Here is a 19,651-nt window from a genome sequence, read left to right as displayed (position 1 = left end):
GATCCTCTTGTTTGTCAACCTGCTCTACTCCTCGTACTAGTACTGCCTCGTGCCTCCCTTCCATTGTTGAGAGCCCGCCTCGTGGACTTGGTGTATCTACAGACTGCCGGGTTCTGATTTTTCTCTTATTGTTCGTCTTGCTTGACCGTAACTTGTAGCATGAATCTTTTGCCTCTGGGTGTGTCTAAAAGTATATATATAACTACTTCGGTGCTCTCCTCTCGATCGTTAGTCAGCTCCATTCTCTTACCATAACGGTCCTTAGTACCGCTATTAGTCAGCTATGTTATGGCACCCTCACGCAGCTCGGTGCACCCCTGCTCTTCACTTCCTGGCATTGTAGTGTTCATAGCGACAATTACGTGATGGAGGCGGTGCTGCATGGCAGTCATGGTTTTTTTTTTCCAAGTCAACTGTATGGTTGTCTATGGCTCATCTAAGTTACCCTTTTAAAACCTAGGGTCATACAGTCATTTACTTAAATTGTTCTTTCTTGTTGTAATTTTTTTGTCATTTTATTTTACCCCTTCTTTATCATTAATTGTCTCTAATTTCTTTTATCTCATAAGTTATTTATTTCTTTATTTTCAAGTTGGCTATAAGCTGATGTTCATTCTTTTTTTAGATTTATAGTTGTATTTGTTTATTTTTCAATTTATTTTTTATTTTACATAATCTTAACTTTAAAAGCTCTCTTATTGTTAATAGTTCTTTTTTCTTTTTTTCTTATGTTGTTGTCTTTAAACATTTTAAGATCACCTTTTATTGTTTATTCTAACCTTTCTCCCTTTCTCTAATTTTTCCCCAAGAAAATGATAATTGAACCCTTTATGCCTATTTATTTAATCCCTTATAGAATATTACCTTACCCTTTCTATGATTTAATGATTTCTGGTAGCTCCTATGGAAATAGTTATCTAAGTATCTAGTTAATTCTCTCTTAGCTTAATAACTTTACTTTGTTCTTTTTTATTAATTTATTTTTTCTTTTTGTAAGTTCTTTTCTTCTCTTTTTTGGAGGGAACATTTAATTTTTTCTTTAATTTAGCTTGTAATGTCCAATGGTGGGTGTGGATTACCTCCCATCATCTTTAATTTAATTTTTAGTTTTCTTTCCCACAAGGATGAGGACTATCGCCCTTGGAATTTTTTTACATAAAGAGCTAGATTCTCTTGGTGCTATAATAATTATTTTCACTAATGGATTTAGTCAGCTTTAAGCCAATTTTGGTTTTCACTAATGCTTTCACTTTGGTTAGCTTTAAGCCAATTAATTTATTTGGCCATTAATTACCACTCAGAGTTGAGGTTTACTCTCCTTAGAATGTTTTTTCACTTTATCAATTTTCTTTAGAATGAAAAGCCATGCCATTTTCTTCCAGTCCATCAAAGCTCCTTTCTATCTTAGAATTACGAAAGGTGTGTTCTTATTCTTTGGTAAAGCGATAACAAGCCAGGGGATACAAACATTACCTGTCTACCAAAATTCAACTTCATTGTTCTAACAATTGATTGGTTTGGATAGTGGTGGCAGGTAAGTAGACCCCGACATTGGAGCCTGGACTCTACCTGACAAATTTGACACTATTATACTAATTCTTTGCTTAAATTTGCAAACTCAATATAATGAAAAATTCTATTGCCATTCCTCTTGTTTTTCGTATCAAATTTTTGGACTACAATATTGTCAAAAGTTACTTCAATTTAGTTTTCTTAAAGAATTTCAATCCATTTCTCATATGCATCTTTTTATAATTATCCAAATGATTGAATTAGTTGTATGGTTCATTTATTGTTGATGGGATTATTAAATCTACACACACACACACACACACACACACACATAGAGGGGAGGTAGAGAGAGAGAGAGAGAGAGAGAGAGAGAGAGAGAGAGACAGACACACACACACACACACACAAATGTGTCATAAGCAGAATAGGTGGAACAAAACATGTTGGTTGCCAAAAAAAACTTCCTCGTACACAGTTAGGGCCCAGAAACTCATTAAGGATGAGGAACCCTATCAATTAATAGCCAACCAATTATACCAAATGGGCAATATGGCATAATGCACTGCTACATTTGCAAAAACAAGTTTGTCAAGGAATTGGAAGAAGCCCATTTGAGTATTGCAAGACATTTTGCAGGAGAGCTTACGGCCCATGAGGTATTATAAGTTGGATTATGGTGGCCTACTCTCTTTGGTGCAAACATAGTAGAATTTGGTAAGCATTGCGACCCATGCCAACGAGCTTCCATACCCCAAAAGAAGGATTATGTGCCCCTTACAGGAATCCTTATGGGCCAATTTGAGAAATGAGGCATAAGCTAAATATATTATCGTGGCATCCAACTATTTTACCAAGTGAATAGAAGCCAAGGCAACCAAGAAAGCTAATGCTTGGGCAATAGCTAAATCCCTGTATGAGAATGTCATATCACAATTTGGCATCCTCCTAGAAATTGCTAGCGATTGAGGGACTCACTTCATAACAAAACCATACAAAGACTTATGAGGGATTTTCCAATAGCTCATAGGAAATCAATCCCCTACTACCGTAGGGCAAACGGCCAAGCTAAGAGCTCTAACAAAACCATATATAGCACTATGACATGCATGATAGAGGCCAGCCAAAGCAATTGGGAACATAAGCTCACCTTGGCATTATGGGTGTATCGCACTGCATACAAAGTGGCAACAAATAATTGCACCCCATTTAGCCTCACCTTTGGGGTAGAGGTGGTAATGCCCATGGAATTCATAGTACCAAGCCTAAGGGTGACAGTTCAAGAAAGACTATCCAAAGAAGCCACCCTGAGAGGCTAATTGAACTTGAGAAACTTGATGAGACCAAGCTTATGGCATGAAGATGTTGAGAGTTGTGGTGCCATGAGCACATGTAGAGCAAAGGTATGAGTAAAGGGCAAGCTGCCACATGGCATGGAGGAGATATCCATAATCCCACATGTGAGCAAGCATATGGATGTAAGTACCCTCACCTATAAAACGGAAGTTCATTTGAAGTAATATCAATCAAGCACTTTGCACTATCTCAAGATTCTTTTTATGAGTCCAAGCTAATCTATCATGGAACCTAATTGACTTGAGGTACATGTCATGAGCATTCTCTTCATCATGTCTCCACATAGGTTCCGTCCACCTTAGAGCGCTCCATCGATCCTGAGGCTCGCATATTTTGTCATGGTGTTAGAGCTGAGGTCTAGTCTCCTAGATTAGTTGTAGGCTTGCCTTAGGAGCACATGTTGACAAAATATGAAGAGGGGAGAGGAGAAGAGTGGAGATGAGGAGAGAGGGCACAGCTAGAGAGCACACCACAAATGACTAACTGTACACTAGAATTAGTTGAAAAAATAGAATACATACAAACCCTTTTAGGGTTAGGGTTAGGGGATCTAACCCTTTCCTTTATAGCACTCTATAAGGTTAGTGCTATGCACATATGATCACGTGATGGTGCTATGCACACATGATCACATGATGTTGAGCGTGAACTCTCAACACTTTCCCTCAAGATCAACATCATGAAGTAGGCCTTCCCTCAAGATGATGATTCTGGGGAATCGAAGAAGGACTGAGCATTACATTATTCCATTTTAGGGTTAGGGTTAGGGAATGATTTCCTCTTTGCTGATTTTGATGTTGCTGAGGATGATGCTGATGCTGATGCTGATGCTGACTTTGATTTTGTTGATGATGACCACTTTTCTGATATGATCTACCTCTGTTTCTGCCTTTGCCTCTGCTCCTGTCTGAAGCTGTGAATGCCTGATCATTAGAATGACCTTTATGTGCTTGAATGGCCTGAGTCCTGAGTTCTTCACCAAGTAGAACTGACTGAAGTTCTTCCAGTGTTGGAATTTGCCGTTGGATGGCAATACTCTGTACTCAAAATTGTCCTGAAAAACTCTGTATGAATCAACTGCAAATACACTCAAGATGCCAAGTGAAATCTCTGTACCGTCGGTGAAGATAGAACCGCTGTATATAAGATCTGATCTGTGTTACAAGGCTTGTGGCAATGATGCCGGGAATAGCCAAGAGGCTTTACAAGGCTGAGAAATGATGTGCACGATGCCGTGAGATAGCCAAATAGGCTTTACAATGGTGGCATGTGTGTGTGAAATCAAGTGCTATCTGCCCACTGAATCAATCTGCAATGCCTCTGAACTCTGAAGTCTGCTCACTGAACTGATGAACGTAAAGTTTCAGGTAATGTAATGATGTGCTCTATGTTCCGAAGCTCAACAAGAACCTTTTGTCAGTAGGTCAAATGACGGAACACAACTACAAAGTCATCTTCGACGGTGATGAATGCACTATCTGAGACAAATCCAAAAGAGGTCAGCTAGTAGCAAAAGGTGTCAAGGAAGGACGCTTATACAGGATGCTAGCTACAGTACCAGATAAGCATGCCATGTCAGCTCAAATGCAACAGATGCCACTATCTGCAAAATGGCACAAGAGATATGGTCATGTTAACTTCAAGTACTTGTTAGATCTAAGGAATCAGAATATGGCAATTGGGATTCCGAAGCTACAGTTTCTTGGAAAGGTTTGTGAAGCATGCTGCTTCGGCAAACAAAAGCGAACCAACTTTGTCAGAAGTACCTCTCGTGCACGAGGTATTCTTGATTTGATTCATACAGATGTATGGGGTTATGCCCAGACCCGCAGCATCAATGGTTCACTTTATTACTTGACCTTCATCGACGACTAAAGCAGATATTGTTGGGTCTACTTTCTGAAAGAGAAATCTGAAGTGTTTGCCAGATTTCAAGAATTCAAAGCCATGGTAGAAAACCAAACAGGCAGAAAGATCAAGGTCATGAGATCAGACAGAGGAGGTGAATACATGTCTTCAGCATTCATGAACTTTTGCAAAAATCACGGTATTCGAAGACAATTCACATGTGCAGATACTCCTCAGCAAAATGCAAGAGCTGAAAGGAAGAATGGGACTTTAGCAGACAGTGCTAGAGCAATGCTTAGTGAAAAGCATCTTCCGAATCAGTATTGGGCAGAAGCAATAGCTACAGCTAACTACTTGCTTAATCGGCTTCCTACCGAACCGATACAAGGTATGACTCCTTATGAAGCATTCACTGGACACAAGCCACGCATTGGGCATCTCCGCATATTTGGTTGCATAGCATATGCCCACATACATGATGATCATCGCAGGAAATTAGATGCGAAGTCACGCAAATGCATCATGGTTGGCTACAGTGAAGAAAGCAAAGCATACAAATTGTATGATCCCATCAACCGCAAAGTCATTATCTCCAGAGATGTAATCTTCGATGAGGAATCAGAATGGAAAACCTCACCTACACAGGAGATAGAAGCATCGACTTCACAGTCACCTACAGATCCGGTTGATGAAGAAGAGCAAGAATTGCCAGCAACACCCCAATCAGCGCCACAGCAGCTCTGATACCATGACAAAATATGAAGAGGGGAGAGGAGAAGAGTGGAGATGAGGAGAGAGGGCACAGCTAGAGAGCACACCACAAATGACTAACTGTACACTAGAATTAGTTGAAAAAATAGAATATATACAAACCCTTTTAGGGTTAGGGTTAGGGGATCTAACCCTTTCCTTTATAGCACTCTATAAGGTTAGTGCTATGCACATATGATCACGTGATGGTGCTATGCACACATGATCACATGATGTTGAGCGTGAACTCTCAATACATGTTTTCTCCTAGGTTAGTTTTAGTTTTAGATTAAAAGAATTCCGTCCATTGAATGAAAATACTGTTCACTGCGTTGAGATATTTCCGTCATTTCTTATGAGAATGAGAGAAAGGTAAGGTTTTGATTGAGAGGTTCTTTGACGATTTCATCTCTGTGGAACTCTGGTTCCTTATGGTTCTGGTTGACTTCCTCTCAAACTAAAACAACAGTGCATAGCTCCAAAGCTTCGGTACGGGAGGCCCCGTTTCTTGCTTCAACAACACACTCCTTGATATCTACAACCTTGAGTTGCAACTCAGCTCTCTAGCACCCCCAACAAATTGTCACGCTTCAAAGCTCCTGTCAACACCGACCGCTCGTAACTCATCCCATATAATCTACCTTCAAGTCGACAACAATGGAGCTAGCAGTCGCCTCTACATGCAGCTCAATTACGCCTCCAAGTGACTGTTGATTAGAAGCTCCACACAGCGGCTTCACAGCGACCCACGCTCAAGTTCCAGAGCAGATATCCAGAGTACACAAATAACAAATCTATCTCCCACACAATCTGACTAACACACACACAGACTCTTTGAAAGAGGGGAAAGACTACACAGCCCGAAACAGACTGAACTCAGAACTGAACTTCCCCCAAAAAACTCAGAAAACAGTCAGCCTCAGAATACTAAAGTCGAACACTTCTGGTGTGGTCTATACCATCAAATGTAATGTTTTAAAAAGGAAAAGCGTTGATCATTCAGAGGCAACATTCAGATCAATTATGCATGCACCCTAAGATTAATTATAAAGAACTTTACCAAAATATCCATATGTTTGTGAAGCAGCAAAATCATACCATATCAAGTTCTTTCAAGAATAACACACCAATTAGATTTATCATAGAAGCTGTCCAGAATACGAATGCCTTCTAGACCTGACACCAGCCTGCAGCCAAAAAGTAATTTTACAATAAACTGTGATCTCTCTCTCTCTCTCTCTCTCTCTCTCTCTCTCCACACTTAACGCACATTGTACCAGCAGGACAATACCTGTTATCCAAATAGAATCGTTATGGCAGCAGTCTTATGAAGGACTTCTAAACAGTTGACTTTGCCTATGTATAACAAAGTTTCCCTTTTGCATTCTCCCTATACTGGATCACATTGGGGGCTCTTAGGAGTGTCACTTCACATATGTCAATCCAAGTATCAATGACAAAATTATGACTAAGGTCCCATAAACAATCCAAAATCCTGCATAGAGACCAGCATCTTTGCTACCTCTAATGTAAGGACAAGCCTAATGAGGTTCAAGAACGAGAATTAACCAGGAAAGAAAAAGTATCTGCGAATCTGGAGTCAGAAAAAGTATCTGCGAATCTGGAGTCAGAAATCCTAATAGCCAAAGTCAAGGTAACGAAAGCAAATAACATTATCAAAGGAGATTTGCAAAAACTTAGAAAAAGAAAACGCTCAAGTAATCTGAAGTAAATCCATGAGTGAGTTTGTCAATGTAGAACATGCAGGTGAAGGCATTGGACATCAGGCAAATGGAAATGTAACATAAGCAGTTTACAACTGGACATGATTCAATAGGGAATTTGGAACATTCATTGAAGAAAGAATCTCTTCATGAGTACAATAGAGGAATGTTTGCCTACAGAGTACAATTCAATGCAAGAATTCCAACATACAGAAAGGCTGTCAAAAACAGGGAAGGAAGTACATGTGTAATTTGACAGCCACGAGCAAGAAGGAAGATAACAGGACCATCCAGTTATTAGACTTACAACGATTCTAGAGGCCCATTTAAATAAAGTCGTTGCTTTTGTTCCTTTGCATTGTTTAAGAAATCTTTGACAGTCCCTGAAGACGAGCAGAGAGATAGATGGTACAGTTACAACTTCCAAGAGAAATAATGAAGGGGACTATTTCACTACACTACTATGAAGAAATCTTTTTGAGTACATAAAGTAAGAGGATGTATAAAGCGTGCTTCAAATGTGTGGGCTAGTGAGGATTCGTTTTCCTAACCTAGATGGGAACAAATGGCCAGAAAGAATAATGGGAAAAAATGAATAAATTTTGGGCTGATATTTAAGAAAAAACATAGAAGTTTAGACCCATGATTCATCCGGTCAAGAAAGATACCTTCAAGACAGTCTTGATATACAGAACAACGGTCAGCTCTTGGGACTCGAAGATAGAAACAGGCAGGACAAAGAAAATTACTCAAGAGAGAAGATTTCTGAGCTTTGTGGATAGGACAATGGCAAAGCTGAAAATCATATATGCGCCACTGCAATAAGCATATAGTTGCAGTTCATTACCTACAGTCTCAATCTGTAAAAACTTTCTATACAGACCCCAAGCTCATGCAGTGGATATGACAATGACCAAGCTGAAAATCATATATGCTCCACTGCAATAAGCATATAGCTGCATGTTCATTACCTACAGTCTCAATCTGTATAAACTTGTTATGCAGACCCCGAGCTCAACATCCAGCATTGGCTGGCCTGCTGGGCTGAAGCAAAGCTTCCAAGGCTTGCAAATTGCCTTGCCCTTTGCAGGGCCATGACAGCGGCTGCAAAATTACCCTTTCTTTCTCCCTTGCTGGCTGTTTTTTTGACAACCCGTTAAGGTTTTCTTGGGGTGGCTGTAATTTTGCAGATACACCCTCCATTATTTCCTTCTTTCCATACCTTATTCCATCAAATTTTCATCCCCTCCCTTCCGCCTCTCTTCCTTTTTGCTAGTTTTTTGGGGATTGTAATCTTGATGGTGACCTTTTCTGGTCTAGCTATAGGGGCTCTCGTGGCAGCTCCCTCAACTACCACAGCCAGTCTTTGCAAGACAGAGGAGTGGTAGGCCACATTATAGGCCTACACCCAATAGGAGGCAGTTTAGAGATTAGATCAAGGAGAGATTGGCAGTAGAGGGTGACCACATCCAGGAAGTCACCATCTATAGGACAAGTGTCTTTCTTCTCTAGCTGAGTTCCCTCAACACTACCCAAGACTTTGGAGCAGAGTCCTTTTTTTTTTGGCCAGCATTTGGGCTTTGCGTACCGTTCCACATGGAGATGACACAACATGTGCCGCAGTTTCCAGTGACACTTCGCTTCCCGGGGCTTCAAAAGCAATACCATCCCATTTTATCTTCCATCGGTGATTGTTTCAATACCGTGATGAAGTCCCCACGTGCAGCAGCCTCGGTCCTTGTAAATGGTGGTCTTACACAGCCCTTGCCCGAGGAGATCCTTCTAGAGACCTCGATGGGGGCGAGTTCAAATGGAGGGTCGAGGTCTCAAGCCTCCCAAGGCAGCACCTTAGGTGTAGACAAATGGGTCACCTCGTAAGAGCCTATCCTCATAGTGCAAGTCACACCTGTCCAGGTCAACAACAGGACAATTGAGAGGATAGACCTCCATGCCTAGACAAACAGTAGCACTTCATAGAGCCCTTGGGTTGAGCCAGTCAGAGGGTTTTGAACTCGTGTGGACCACACAAAGCCAAGCAAGAGAGCTATGAAGAGCCAAAGATGCCGTGCAGACTGTTGGAAAGGTCACATCCCCATCTGTAAGCCCCCATATGAGGAGAGCATGGGGGAGGGAGACCTAGGGCATGTGCCCAAGAGAAAAGGTGAGAGGGGGCTGCCACATGGGCAGCACCTCACAAGGACAGGACAGCCAAAGGGGCTGCCACATGAGCAGCTAACAGGCTGCCATGTGGGCAGCACACAGCAGCTTCACAGAGGGGCAGCATGGCATGGATATGCAGCTGGAACAGGCACCTGATAGAGGCACACAGGAGACAGAAAAGAGCTGGCACATGGCACAGCATGGCAGGCCAAAAGGCGCCTGCAAAGGGCAGGCTACAGGCCTGCAAAAGAGCCATTGCAGAGGCACAACAGACAGGACAGACCAGCAGAAGGAGTCGGCCAGGAGAGAGGCTGGTTGGGCTGCTTGGAGGCAGCCAACCATGCCTTATATAGGGCACATCTGAGGGCTGGGCCCTTGCCTTGATTGGAGGGCAAGAGCCCTAGAAGTGTGGGCCAAGGGCCCCAGTTTGAGAGCCCTTAAAGGGCTGGACCAGCAGCAGACTGGTCGGCCAGAATGGAGCTGCCTGGTTGGTTTTTTGCAGCAGCCCTTGGGGGCCTATGAAAGGAGGGCCTCCAGGCCCTCATCCATCATCTTCTGGAGCAGCAGATCTACAGCAGACAGGAGCAGAAGTTAGGGCTTCCTTGGGGGAGGAAATACAATGTACCTCCAAAGAGGGAAATAAAAACTGAAATAATGTCTACCCCAGAGGGCTGAATACAACAGTAAAGAACTGAAGGGACTAAGTACTGTATGGAGGGGATGAACTCTCACTACAAAAGAGGAATGGAGCTTTTGTATAGAGGGACCAACCGTCACTGCTGGAACTAAATGATGAAGGAGAAAAGGGATTGCTCTGATGCAGAACCCTATTTGTTGTTGCTGTCCAGCTGAACAGGGCATGTAGATGGAACTTGTAGATGCCCAAGAAGGGGGCAGATTGACTATCCTGGGCCTAAGCTGCTGCTAGCTGAGGTGGTGAAGCCCCAAACTGCTCTAAAGGTAGGATGAAGAATGAGGCCAAGGAGGCTGCCTTCTATAGGCTTTTAGGGCAGATTGATCGACCCTAGTCGGTTGGTCAACGCCGACCGTTGACCATGCCGGTTAAAAGTCAACACGTTCACATTTTGACCAAAAGTCAGCTCTGCGTTTTTTGGCCTCCGTATCTTTTGAGGCGTCGCCTGGAGATATTTGATGGTGCTGCAGCCTATAGGCAACATGCCACGGTCTGTGGATGCCCATGACATCCGATCTACTAAAATTAGAACTGTGGTATGAAGAGAGCCTTCCAATATGCTGGAGAGAGGTGGCGGACTGTCATATTCTTGGCTCATGAATCATGATCTGAATGCTCGGCTCATGAATCCTGATCTGATTGCCCGGCTCATGAATTCTGCTCTGAAGGAACTAAATCCCAAGGTCTTCTATTGACTTCTGGTAAGGATACCTACTACAGCCCAATGATCTAGAAAGATGCTCATTGCGATTCTTCTTTGTGCGTATTGGTGATAAGGACGAAGGAAGATTCATCGAAAGAGAGCTCCTCTTCCCCTCATGCTCCGCCTCGACCCTCCACCCAACCACTGCTCTGCTATCTCCTTGCCCCCAGCCATCGTCGTCTCCCACCATTGTAAAACTACCTCCCCTCCACCCCGTTGCCCCCCCTTTCTCACTGCTCAGGTTCCCCCCCTTACATGGCTAATCCCCTTCGCATAGCCCCCAACCCGCTCTCCTCTCGTCTACATTAGCCTTCCTGGAGCCTCTCCTCCCTCACCTTACCGGACATCACTCGCCTCCCATCTCCTGCCCGCCACAATCCCCTTGAACCTCCCGAGAAGTGCAGACCCTCCTATGCATCTCATCTATCCTCCTCTCCTCATAGGTCCTCTACCCTCCGAGGCCATCTGATTGGGTGGTCTTCTGGCTGCATGGACAAAGGGTACACCTAGTCTTGCTGTAGTACTATGTCCAGTTGGAGTCCTGACTTGAGCCTTCTTATATAAAAGGTTGAGGCAGAACACCTCGAAGCCCAAAATGAACTTGGACCCATGGCCTAGGATCTTGATATCCAAGCCTTGGTTCTGATAACCTGGTCGGACTTCAACCATCGTGTCCCCAAGATGTTATCCATTGCCTGCGTAGGGGTGACCAGGATTGGCCGACCATCCACCCATCCTGAGATCTTCAGAGTGGCTGAAAATACCTAGATGTTGCTCTCTATCTACTGCCCTAGAAATGCAATTTTCAAGGCAATGGAATCCATCGGCGTAAGAGCCAACTGGGCCTTCTTAGCTGCCTTGGTGGAAATGATGTCCCAAGAGCTCCCTATATCTGCCAGGATGAGGACCTTCTGAACACCAAGCTAGCCATAAAACTGAAACATGTTGGGAAACTGACGAGGCTCCCCCTTTTGCTGATCTTCAAGCTCTCGATGACATCAGGAGTTGAACCGGGGGTGAACCACTTGACATGGCTCCTTCTACTCGAAGATTCTGGTAAGGCGGGCAATCTTCTTTCTTATGACTCGGCACATGACAATAGAAGCATCGGTTTTCTTTGGCATAGGTTACTCGTGTCGCGCTACATCCAAGTACCCACCATATCCATTGATTTCCTTCGCTATCCAGCTCTTCTTTTGCTTCCCATTCCCACCACCAACTGTACTGTTGACCTGCTTGGATCCTTGAATCTTGTGCATGAGCTTGAAGTTCTGAGCAAGCTTGTATGCATGCACACTCGTAAACCAGTGGTCTAAAACTATGTATGTACCACTAGATGTCTAAACGCAGCCCATGGAGAAACTTGCTTAGCTTCTAATATTTCTCCATTTGCAACTGCACAAACACCGGACTCTGTTGGCATAATGATTCACCATCTTAGTGTCCCCCTCACGTAGCTCGTAGAACTGGCTCTAAAGCCTATCTAGGTACTAGGGTGGCAAGGACCATCATCGGATGTCTTTCACGAACTCTATCCATCTATAAAGAGGTGCCTCCTTGTCTGCATCATAGTGGTCTTTCTACCACTTGAGCCACCAAGTGACCAGGTGGCAAATGTATGTCAAAGAAGAAGTCCTGTCTTTTGCATGTTCTCAGCATCGAGTTGTTGCCCAAGGCCTGTCAGGTCTAGAATGCACCACTCATTGTCATTCGTAGGCACAACTAAAAAGTGACTTTCAATTTGATTGAGGCACAAAGTCAACATTGGAGGTTCTTGCTTACCGTTGTACCAAATACAGTTGAGCTTGCTAGGAAAATAAGTTTTGATGGACGGCTGGACTCTCTCCTAGGAAAAGAAGCTCTAAGCTCCCTGGCCTCCTCTCGAGCTGCTCTCTCGCGTTCTCTAGCGGCTTGCTCACGATTGTCCTGCATCTCCTTGAGCTTAACCATGTAGTTGAAGAGACTCTCGAACTGTTGTTGCTGCTTCTACATCATGGTCTGTATCATGGCCTGTATCCATCATGGCAAATATCGGAGCTTCTATAAGATTCTATGGTGATAGGGTTTGGGAAGCGGATCCCTCATCCCCACTAGTGTTGGACTTCTCACGTGTACTCATGGTGTCCGTTTTAAATCTTGTATGTACCATAAAACACTAGGGTTGTTTCTAAACTGAGCCTTCCTATCTCAAAAAAGAAATCTGAAGCCCTGATACCAATGTAACATGGAAATAGCCTAACTCACTCTCTCTCCTGCTCACTACTATTTGAACTGATAGAATAATGCACTTCAAAGCACAAGTGACACTAGGGAGTGTGTGAGAATCAGAGGGAGGAAATACAATGGGCATCCGAAGAGGGAAATAGTAACTGAAATAATGTCTGGCCCAGAGGGCTGAATACAACTGTAAGAACTAAAGGGACTAAGTATTGTATGGAGGGGATTGAACCCTCACTACAAAAGAGGAATGGAGCTATTGTATAGAGGAACCAAACCCTCACTGCTGATTTGAATGCTGACGGAGGAAAGGGACTGCTCTAATACAAAACCCTAACTGTTGCTGCTGTCCGGAATGAACCAAGCCTGTAGATGGAAAGTGTAGATGCCCAGGATGGGAGCAGGTATGCGGCCGGAGCCTATTCTGTTGCTGGCGAAGGTGGTGAAGCCCCAAACTGCTCTAAAGGTGGGATGAAGAACGAGGCCAAGGGGGCTGTCTTATATATTCTTTTAGGGCAGATTGACCGCCGACCCTGGTCGGCTGGTCAACGCCTTCCGTTGACCAGGTCGATCAAAAGTCAACGTGTTGACTTTTTGACCAAAAGTCAGCTATGTTTTTTACCTGGGCTGTCTTTTGAGGCTACCTAGCGATATTTGATGGCACTGCTGTCTATAGGCAGCATGCCATGGGCTGTGTGTGGTCCGTGGATGCCCGTGACATCCACCGTCACTTGCCCTTCCACCTTCCATCCGTGACATCCACCGTCAATCGCCCCTCCACCTTCCTCCTCTTCTCCCTTGCCCACCCATCCCCTTCCACTGCCACCTACAGCTACCTTAGCAACGCAACTGATGATCGCCCTCACTACTCATGCTCCAATCATTCCTTTCTCCTCCCCTCCTCTCCCCTGAAAACTCAACTTCCTCCTCCCCCCCCCCCAGTTCTTCCACCTCATAGCATCCACCCTTGCCTAGGTAGCTTGGCCAAAGCACGGCTTTCTCATCACAGTCCTAGCCCCACCCTTCACTGGCTTCTGGCACAACTCCCATGATGCAGGCACAAGAGACTCCCCCTTTTTGCTCTCAATCCTTGGAGCCGAAGCATCTTCCTAGATAGCGAGTTCTACAAGTTGGGACCCTATAACTATCTTGATATCCCAGATGACTACCCCATTGCATTGAAGATGTCAATCTTCATCATGCATCATCACAAAGGCCCCATCTATTGGAGCAACTGGGGGCTTTTCTTATCCTTTCTGGCAGGCTTCAGTTTCACAACCACAACAGGAGCGATGGATCCCCCTTCTCTTTTGCTTTATGATGCGTGATTATGTGTCCCACCTTACCATAGCCAAACCCTAGGACTCCATTACGTTGATGTAACATGTTAGCCTTAGTACGCAAAAATCTTGACACCAAAAATCTAGCAAGGCTTTACTAAGCAAGCTACCTTAGAGCTACCAAGGCTTCATCACGACACTGCAACAGGTTAAAGGAGCACCCCAAGTACGTTTGAGGAGATCAGGGCCGTGATCCTTGAGGAAGATCTTTGGATGAAGATGTATGATGGCATTGACACTGACAAGGCTCTCAATGCATAGGCAAAGGGCAAAATAAGAGATCTCCAGAAAAGGATCTTCAGATTCTAAGAAGAAAAATAAGGTCAAGTGCTTCTATTGCAAGAAGATGGTGTGCTACACCAAGAAGTGCAAAAAGAAAGTAGCCAACAAGAAGGACGGCAATGAAAAACCCGAGGAGACGAGCAACAATAATGTCATCATCAAACAAATCATTCCTCATCATTGAGGAGGTACCCTTCTTAGTCATGTCATATCACAACTAGAAGATGTCTAGTATGTTGATAGTGGTGGTACCCGGCACATGACCAACAAGAGGGAGGGGTAAAGTTCTCTTAGACCAATGGGTCCATGATCTTTAGTCTCAATTGATGATAACTCAAAGTGTCCATTTGTCACTTAAAAAGGTGAGTTAAGGTACTTACTGACGTACTTTTGGTTCCTAAACTCTACAAAAGCCTTCTCTCCATTATGTCGTTAGCAAGAATGGAATGAAGGTATTGGTGACATAGAAAAATGTGAATGTGGTGTCAACTGCTGACATGGTAGCTACCACATGGCAGGTCAGGTCCAAGGTCAACACTGGATAACTCCAATTGGCACCAGATTAGCCTCTAGGACGATAGGGCTGGTCCTTCATCTTTGGAGTTGTACAAGGAAGGCTATTAACATCCAGTAAAATCGGAACGAGGAGGAGCTACTAAACATTTTGTTTAGTAACAACTCTAAGGACTTATGGCGGAGATTTCTAGAAGGACAGTCCCCTCCGCCACTCACTGACACTCAAATCTGGTTTGATTATGCACGCACACTTTATGACATCCCAAATCAGCCAGTCCCTAATCTCTCACACATGCCTCGCCCCATATCCTGCACCCTCTTCACTAGAGGAGGGGTAAAGGATGTCATAATGAAACTTCATAATGACCGAGCGAAGGATCATGAGGGGCTATGCACTGAGTTCATTGCATATGGGATTAACCTCCTAGCCCCGATCTTAGCAAAGCTTTTTAATGAAGCTGTTTGTTTGGGGTTTCCACACACTTGGACCATTAACACTATCTCACCTATCCACAAGGCAGGGGATCCCATGAGCCCAGAGAACTACAGGACCATTATGATTGGACATGTCATGTCCAAGATTTATGCATCAGTACTTGACTCCGAGGTTAGCAGACTTGCATAGTGTCGAGGACTTAGAGCAACAGGACATGCCGGATTCCGGCGTGATCATGGAACCATGGACCACATTCTCATGCTCACATGTATCATTAAGGAGGCGAGGTCACAGAAGCAGAGGGCTTATTATTGCTTTGTGGATTTCCGCAAGGCATTTGACATGGTTCCAAGAGCCCGCCTCATACGGCACCTACAGGACTTGGGTTATGACCATGAGATCATTTGGGCTGTCATGGCACTTTACGAGAGAGTTTCAGGCAAAGTTCGGGCAGGATCCGGGTGGACATACAAGATCATGAGCACCATCGGGATCAAACAAGGGTGTCCTTTGTCGCCTACCTTGTTTTGCCTCTACATTCACGAGCTTGAGACCGTGATGCAGACACAAGGGGGGTGTATGTAGCTCTCTTGCGAGCACGCTGATCCAGATATTGCTCTACGCAGATGATGGCTCTCTTGTCTTCCTCAGCAAAGGGGCTTCAGAGACACCAAGACGCACTATAGTCCTTTTGTGATTCTCATGATTTGAAGGTTAACCTAGGTAAAATCAAGGTCATGATCTTCAATACATCTCGAGCCATCATGCGTCAGGAGTAGTTCACATTTGAGGGGTCATCTGTTGAGATAGTTTTATCATACACTTACCTTGGGGTTATCTTCTCTAGACCCAGCTTCACTATGAGACCCGCGATGCAAGCACGCTTGAGTAGAAGGTATGCTTCATTGGCCAAACTAGAGAGGCAATGCTTCCGCTCGCACTTTCAGGATCCACGTACCAAGGGGTTGCTTTTTGACTCCTTGGTTTGCCCAGCAAGGATGTACTCGCAGCCCTTGTTGGGGGCCAAACTTGTCGGATACAGAGTGGGCCCGTGTGGAGCGGCTACAGGTTCTCATGTTATCACGGATGATTCGTGGTAAGTCATCCGTTCCTCACCAGAGCATTCAGGCTGAGTTTGGGTCATCCCCTTTACAGCTAGATGTTGCATTTCAGGTCATCACGTATCTGTACCGAGTTAGGAAATATGGGGATTATACCTCGGGGCATAGCAAGCTACCATGGATAGCTCTAGCCTCTTCTATGGCACTTGCAGCAGGAGGAGACCAGAGGTGCTGGTATGCACGTACAGAGACATGGTTTGAGCGACTGGGGTCCACATGGATAGACTACCTCCCTTCCAGTATAGCATGGATGCTCCGTTTTCTCCCCTCCTATCACACGAGGTCAACCAGGTTATCCGGGAGGATCTACTAAGCTACACACATTTCGGACCTGGTTGGGACCGAGTGAACTCCCAGTATAGCTTAGCTTCTATGGAGATCACTTCTTACATATCACAGCAAAGGGTTTCATTGACCCACCAGGATACATGCAAATTCACCTACCCCACTCGCTGAAGATCTCTCTTGGGCAATTCCGAGTCTCGTCACACAGACTTCGCATCGAGAGCGGCAAAGCAGAGCAACACCCAGGAAGAAAGAAAGAAAAAAAAAATTTATTAGAGTCTTCGGAAGACCGATGGACCTATGAGACTGACAAAAAACCTAATACAAATCACAGTAAGGGTGGAGCTACTAAAACGAGCATCATCACCCGTGTTGAATCCTAAGTCTGATCATACATAATCAAATACAACTCGGTATGACAATGAAAAGAAAAAAGACTGGAGCAAAACGTACTCCTCCGTATGTCATGCCGCCTTGGCTGGTGCATAGCCGGTGATGGGGCGCTGACGTCCGTCAAGTGGTCCCATGCGTCTCGGTCTCCTAGAGGAGGCTCGGCGCAAGACCAGAGCCACCATGACTCCCGTGGGACGTATCCCGGGTCTAAACAATGACTGGAGGTCCCCCATAGTGATCTGTGTGTCTCCTCGATGTCTCGTGTGTCGTGCTGCGGTCGTCGGGTCGCGGTCTCTGTCACGTCTGCGGCATATGCACGCTGTGTTACAACAGAGGGTCGACACACAGATCACACTTGGGGACATCCCCTCCTTGTTTGGAGTCAGAGCCCGATCGAATGGGTCACAGTAGCCCTGGTCAGACGTAGAGCTACGACCAGGAGACGTGCCAGCACCACACCTCTGAGTGACCAACAGCACTCTATTGCCGACTTCATGCCTCCACTGCATCCATCCTCATATCTTGCTGTTGCCGATGATGATGATATTGATGACGACGCTGAGATTGATATATAGTCGACCATCGACATGACTATGTTGTACTTGGGACTTAGTACTGCAATTCTGCATTTTTGCATTTTGCATTAGTATGGACGCTCGTTTAGTAACTCCACTACCACAGCTTGTTGTGTCAGGATTTTCACAGTCTCATAGACCCATCGGTCTTCCGAAGACTTTAATAAACTTTCTTTCTTTCTTTCTTTCTTTCTTTCTCTTATGTGTGAGCTATTCTTGGTTAACGATTACTTCCATTGTTTTGTATTAGATGCATAGTCTTGTCTCGAAGACCCCAGGTGAACAATGTAACTATTGGTTATCATAGGGATCTGGAAGACATGAGAAAGCAATATGCCAATGATGCAGATTTTGGTGAGATTTTGTAACAAGTGCAAGAGGACCAGTCCACCAGTCACTATTCCTTGAAAGATGGGTATCGAATGAAAGATGACTGCCTATGCATCACTCAAGAGACGAGCCAAAAGATTTTGGCGGCATGCTATGCACCTCCATATGCTGGACAGAGGGGAATTACAGCAACAACCCAAGCATTAGAGAGGTATTTCTTTTGGCCAGCAATGCGAAAAGATATACATCCGTTTGTTACAGAATGCCTTACCTGTCAGAGGGTCAAATATGACAGACAGAAGACACTTGGCCTACTTATGCCTCTTTCCATGCCCCAAGCACCATGGGAAAGTATCCCAATGGACTTTATTTTTGATTTGCCAAGATCAAAGTAAGGGAATAATGGGATTTGGACTATCATTGATAGATTCAACAAGCAAGCTCATTTTATTCCGGTACGCAAAACTATAAAGGCAAATGATACAGCTAAGATTTTCATGGCACAGATCTTTAAGCACCATGGTATGCCTAAGTCCATTGTTAATGACCGAGATTCCAGAATTACCAGTCTATCCGGAGAGCCCTTTTCGATAATATGGGGACCAATCTGAATTTTTCTTTTTCTTTCTATCCCCAGACAAATGATCAAAGTGAAGTAGCGAATTCTACAGTGTTAGATTTATTGAAGTGCTATATGGGTGACCAAAATTCAGACTAGGAAAAGTACCTAGCACTGGTGGAGTTTGCATTTTATAATACTCCACTAAGAAAGCCCCCTTTGAGGTCATCTAGGGAAAGGTGATCCTGCCACCTATCCTGAGAACCAAAGATGAAATATTTGCAGATGATCAGTTTGTCAGAGACCTCCAAACAGCTTTCAGCCAGGTCCGGACAGCAATAGAAAGGTCTCAAGAAAAGCATAAGAAGGCTGAAGATAAGCATAGGAGACATTTAGATCTCAAGCGAGGGGACAAGGTGCTATTAAAGTTCGAGAAAGCTAGCCTCCGCAAACTTAAGGGCAAAGAAAAGTGTATGCAAAGTTATCTCCCACGTACTATGGCCCTTTCATAGTTACATATGAGATTAATAAGGTTACATACAAATTGGCACTCCTAGAGCATTGGAGGATTCACAATGCCTTTCATGTGAGTCTTCTAAAAAAATATCACAGACCGAAGCCTACAAATCCAATAACACAGGATCCACCAGAAGTGGATGAGTTGAAGAAGGTCCTTCAGCCAGAACAAATTGTGTATCATACCGTACGCAAAGGCCCCCAAGGCAAGGAATTTTACAGGTACGTTGTAAAATTCAAAAACTATTCAGCATTGGATGCCAAGTGGATGGATGATCATCCACAACTTTTGGATATTTACAAGGAAGCTTTTCAGTTGAGTTCAATTGAATAGAAC

The 19,651-nt window shown here is 44.3% G+C and overlaps 1 protein-coding gene across 3 annotated transcripts in view; it reads right to left on the bottom strand.

Annotated features, from left to right (window-relative positions):
- Window positions 1-6,397: 6,397 nt before the first annotated feature.
- LOC147894929 (S-adenosyl-L-methionine-dependent methyltransferases superfamily protein) overlaps window positions 6,398-19,651 on the bottom strand; it is a 36,165-nt gene continuing 22,911 nt past the window's right edge. For all 3 annotated transcript variants that reach the window (XM_087383779.1, XM_087383781.1, XM_087383780.1), the window contains one exon: window positions 6,398-6,650. In XM_087383779.1, coding sequence (XP_087239905.1) covers window positions 6,566-6,650 — 85 coding nt within the window. In that variant the 3' untranslated portion in view covers window positions 6,398-6,565. The remainder of the gene's footprint in view (window positions 6,651-19,651) is intronic.

This window comes from Dipteris shenzhenensis, chromosome 13 (genome assembly GCF_047967505.1).
Source record: "Dipteris shenzhenensis isolate YYH24624 ecotype China chromosome 13, Dip_SZ_1.0, whole genome shotgun sequence".
NCBI classification, from domain to species: domain Eukaryota; kingdom Viridiplantae; phylum Streptophyta; class Polypodiopsida; order Gleicheniales; family Dipteridaceae; genus Dipteris; species Dipteris shenzhenensis.
The sequence above is the reverse complement of the archived record's forward strand: the minus strand, read 5'-3'. Positions and strand labels throughout refer to the sequence as shown.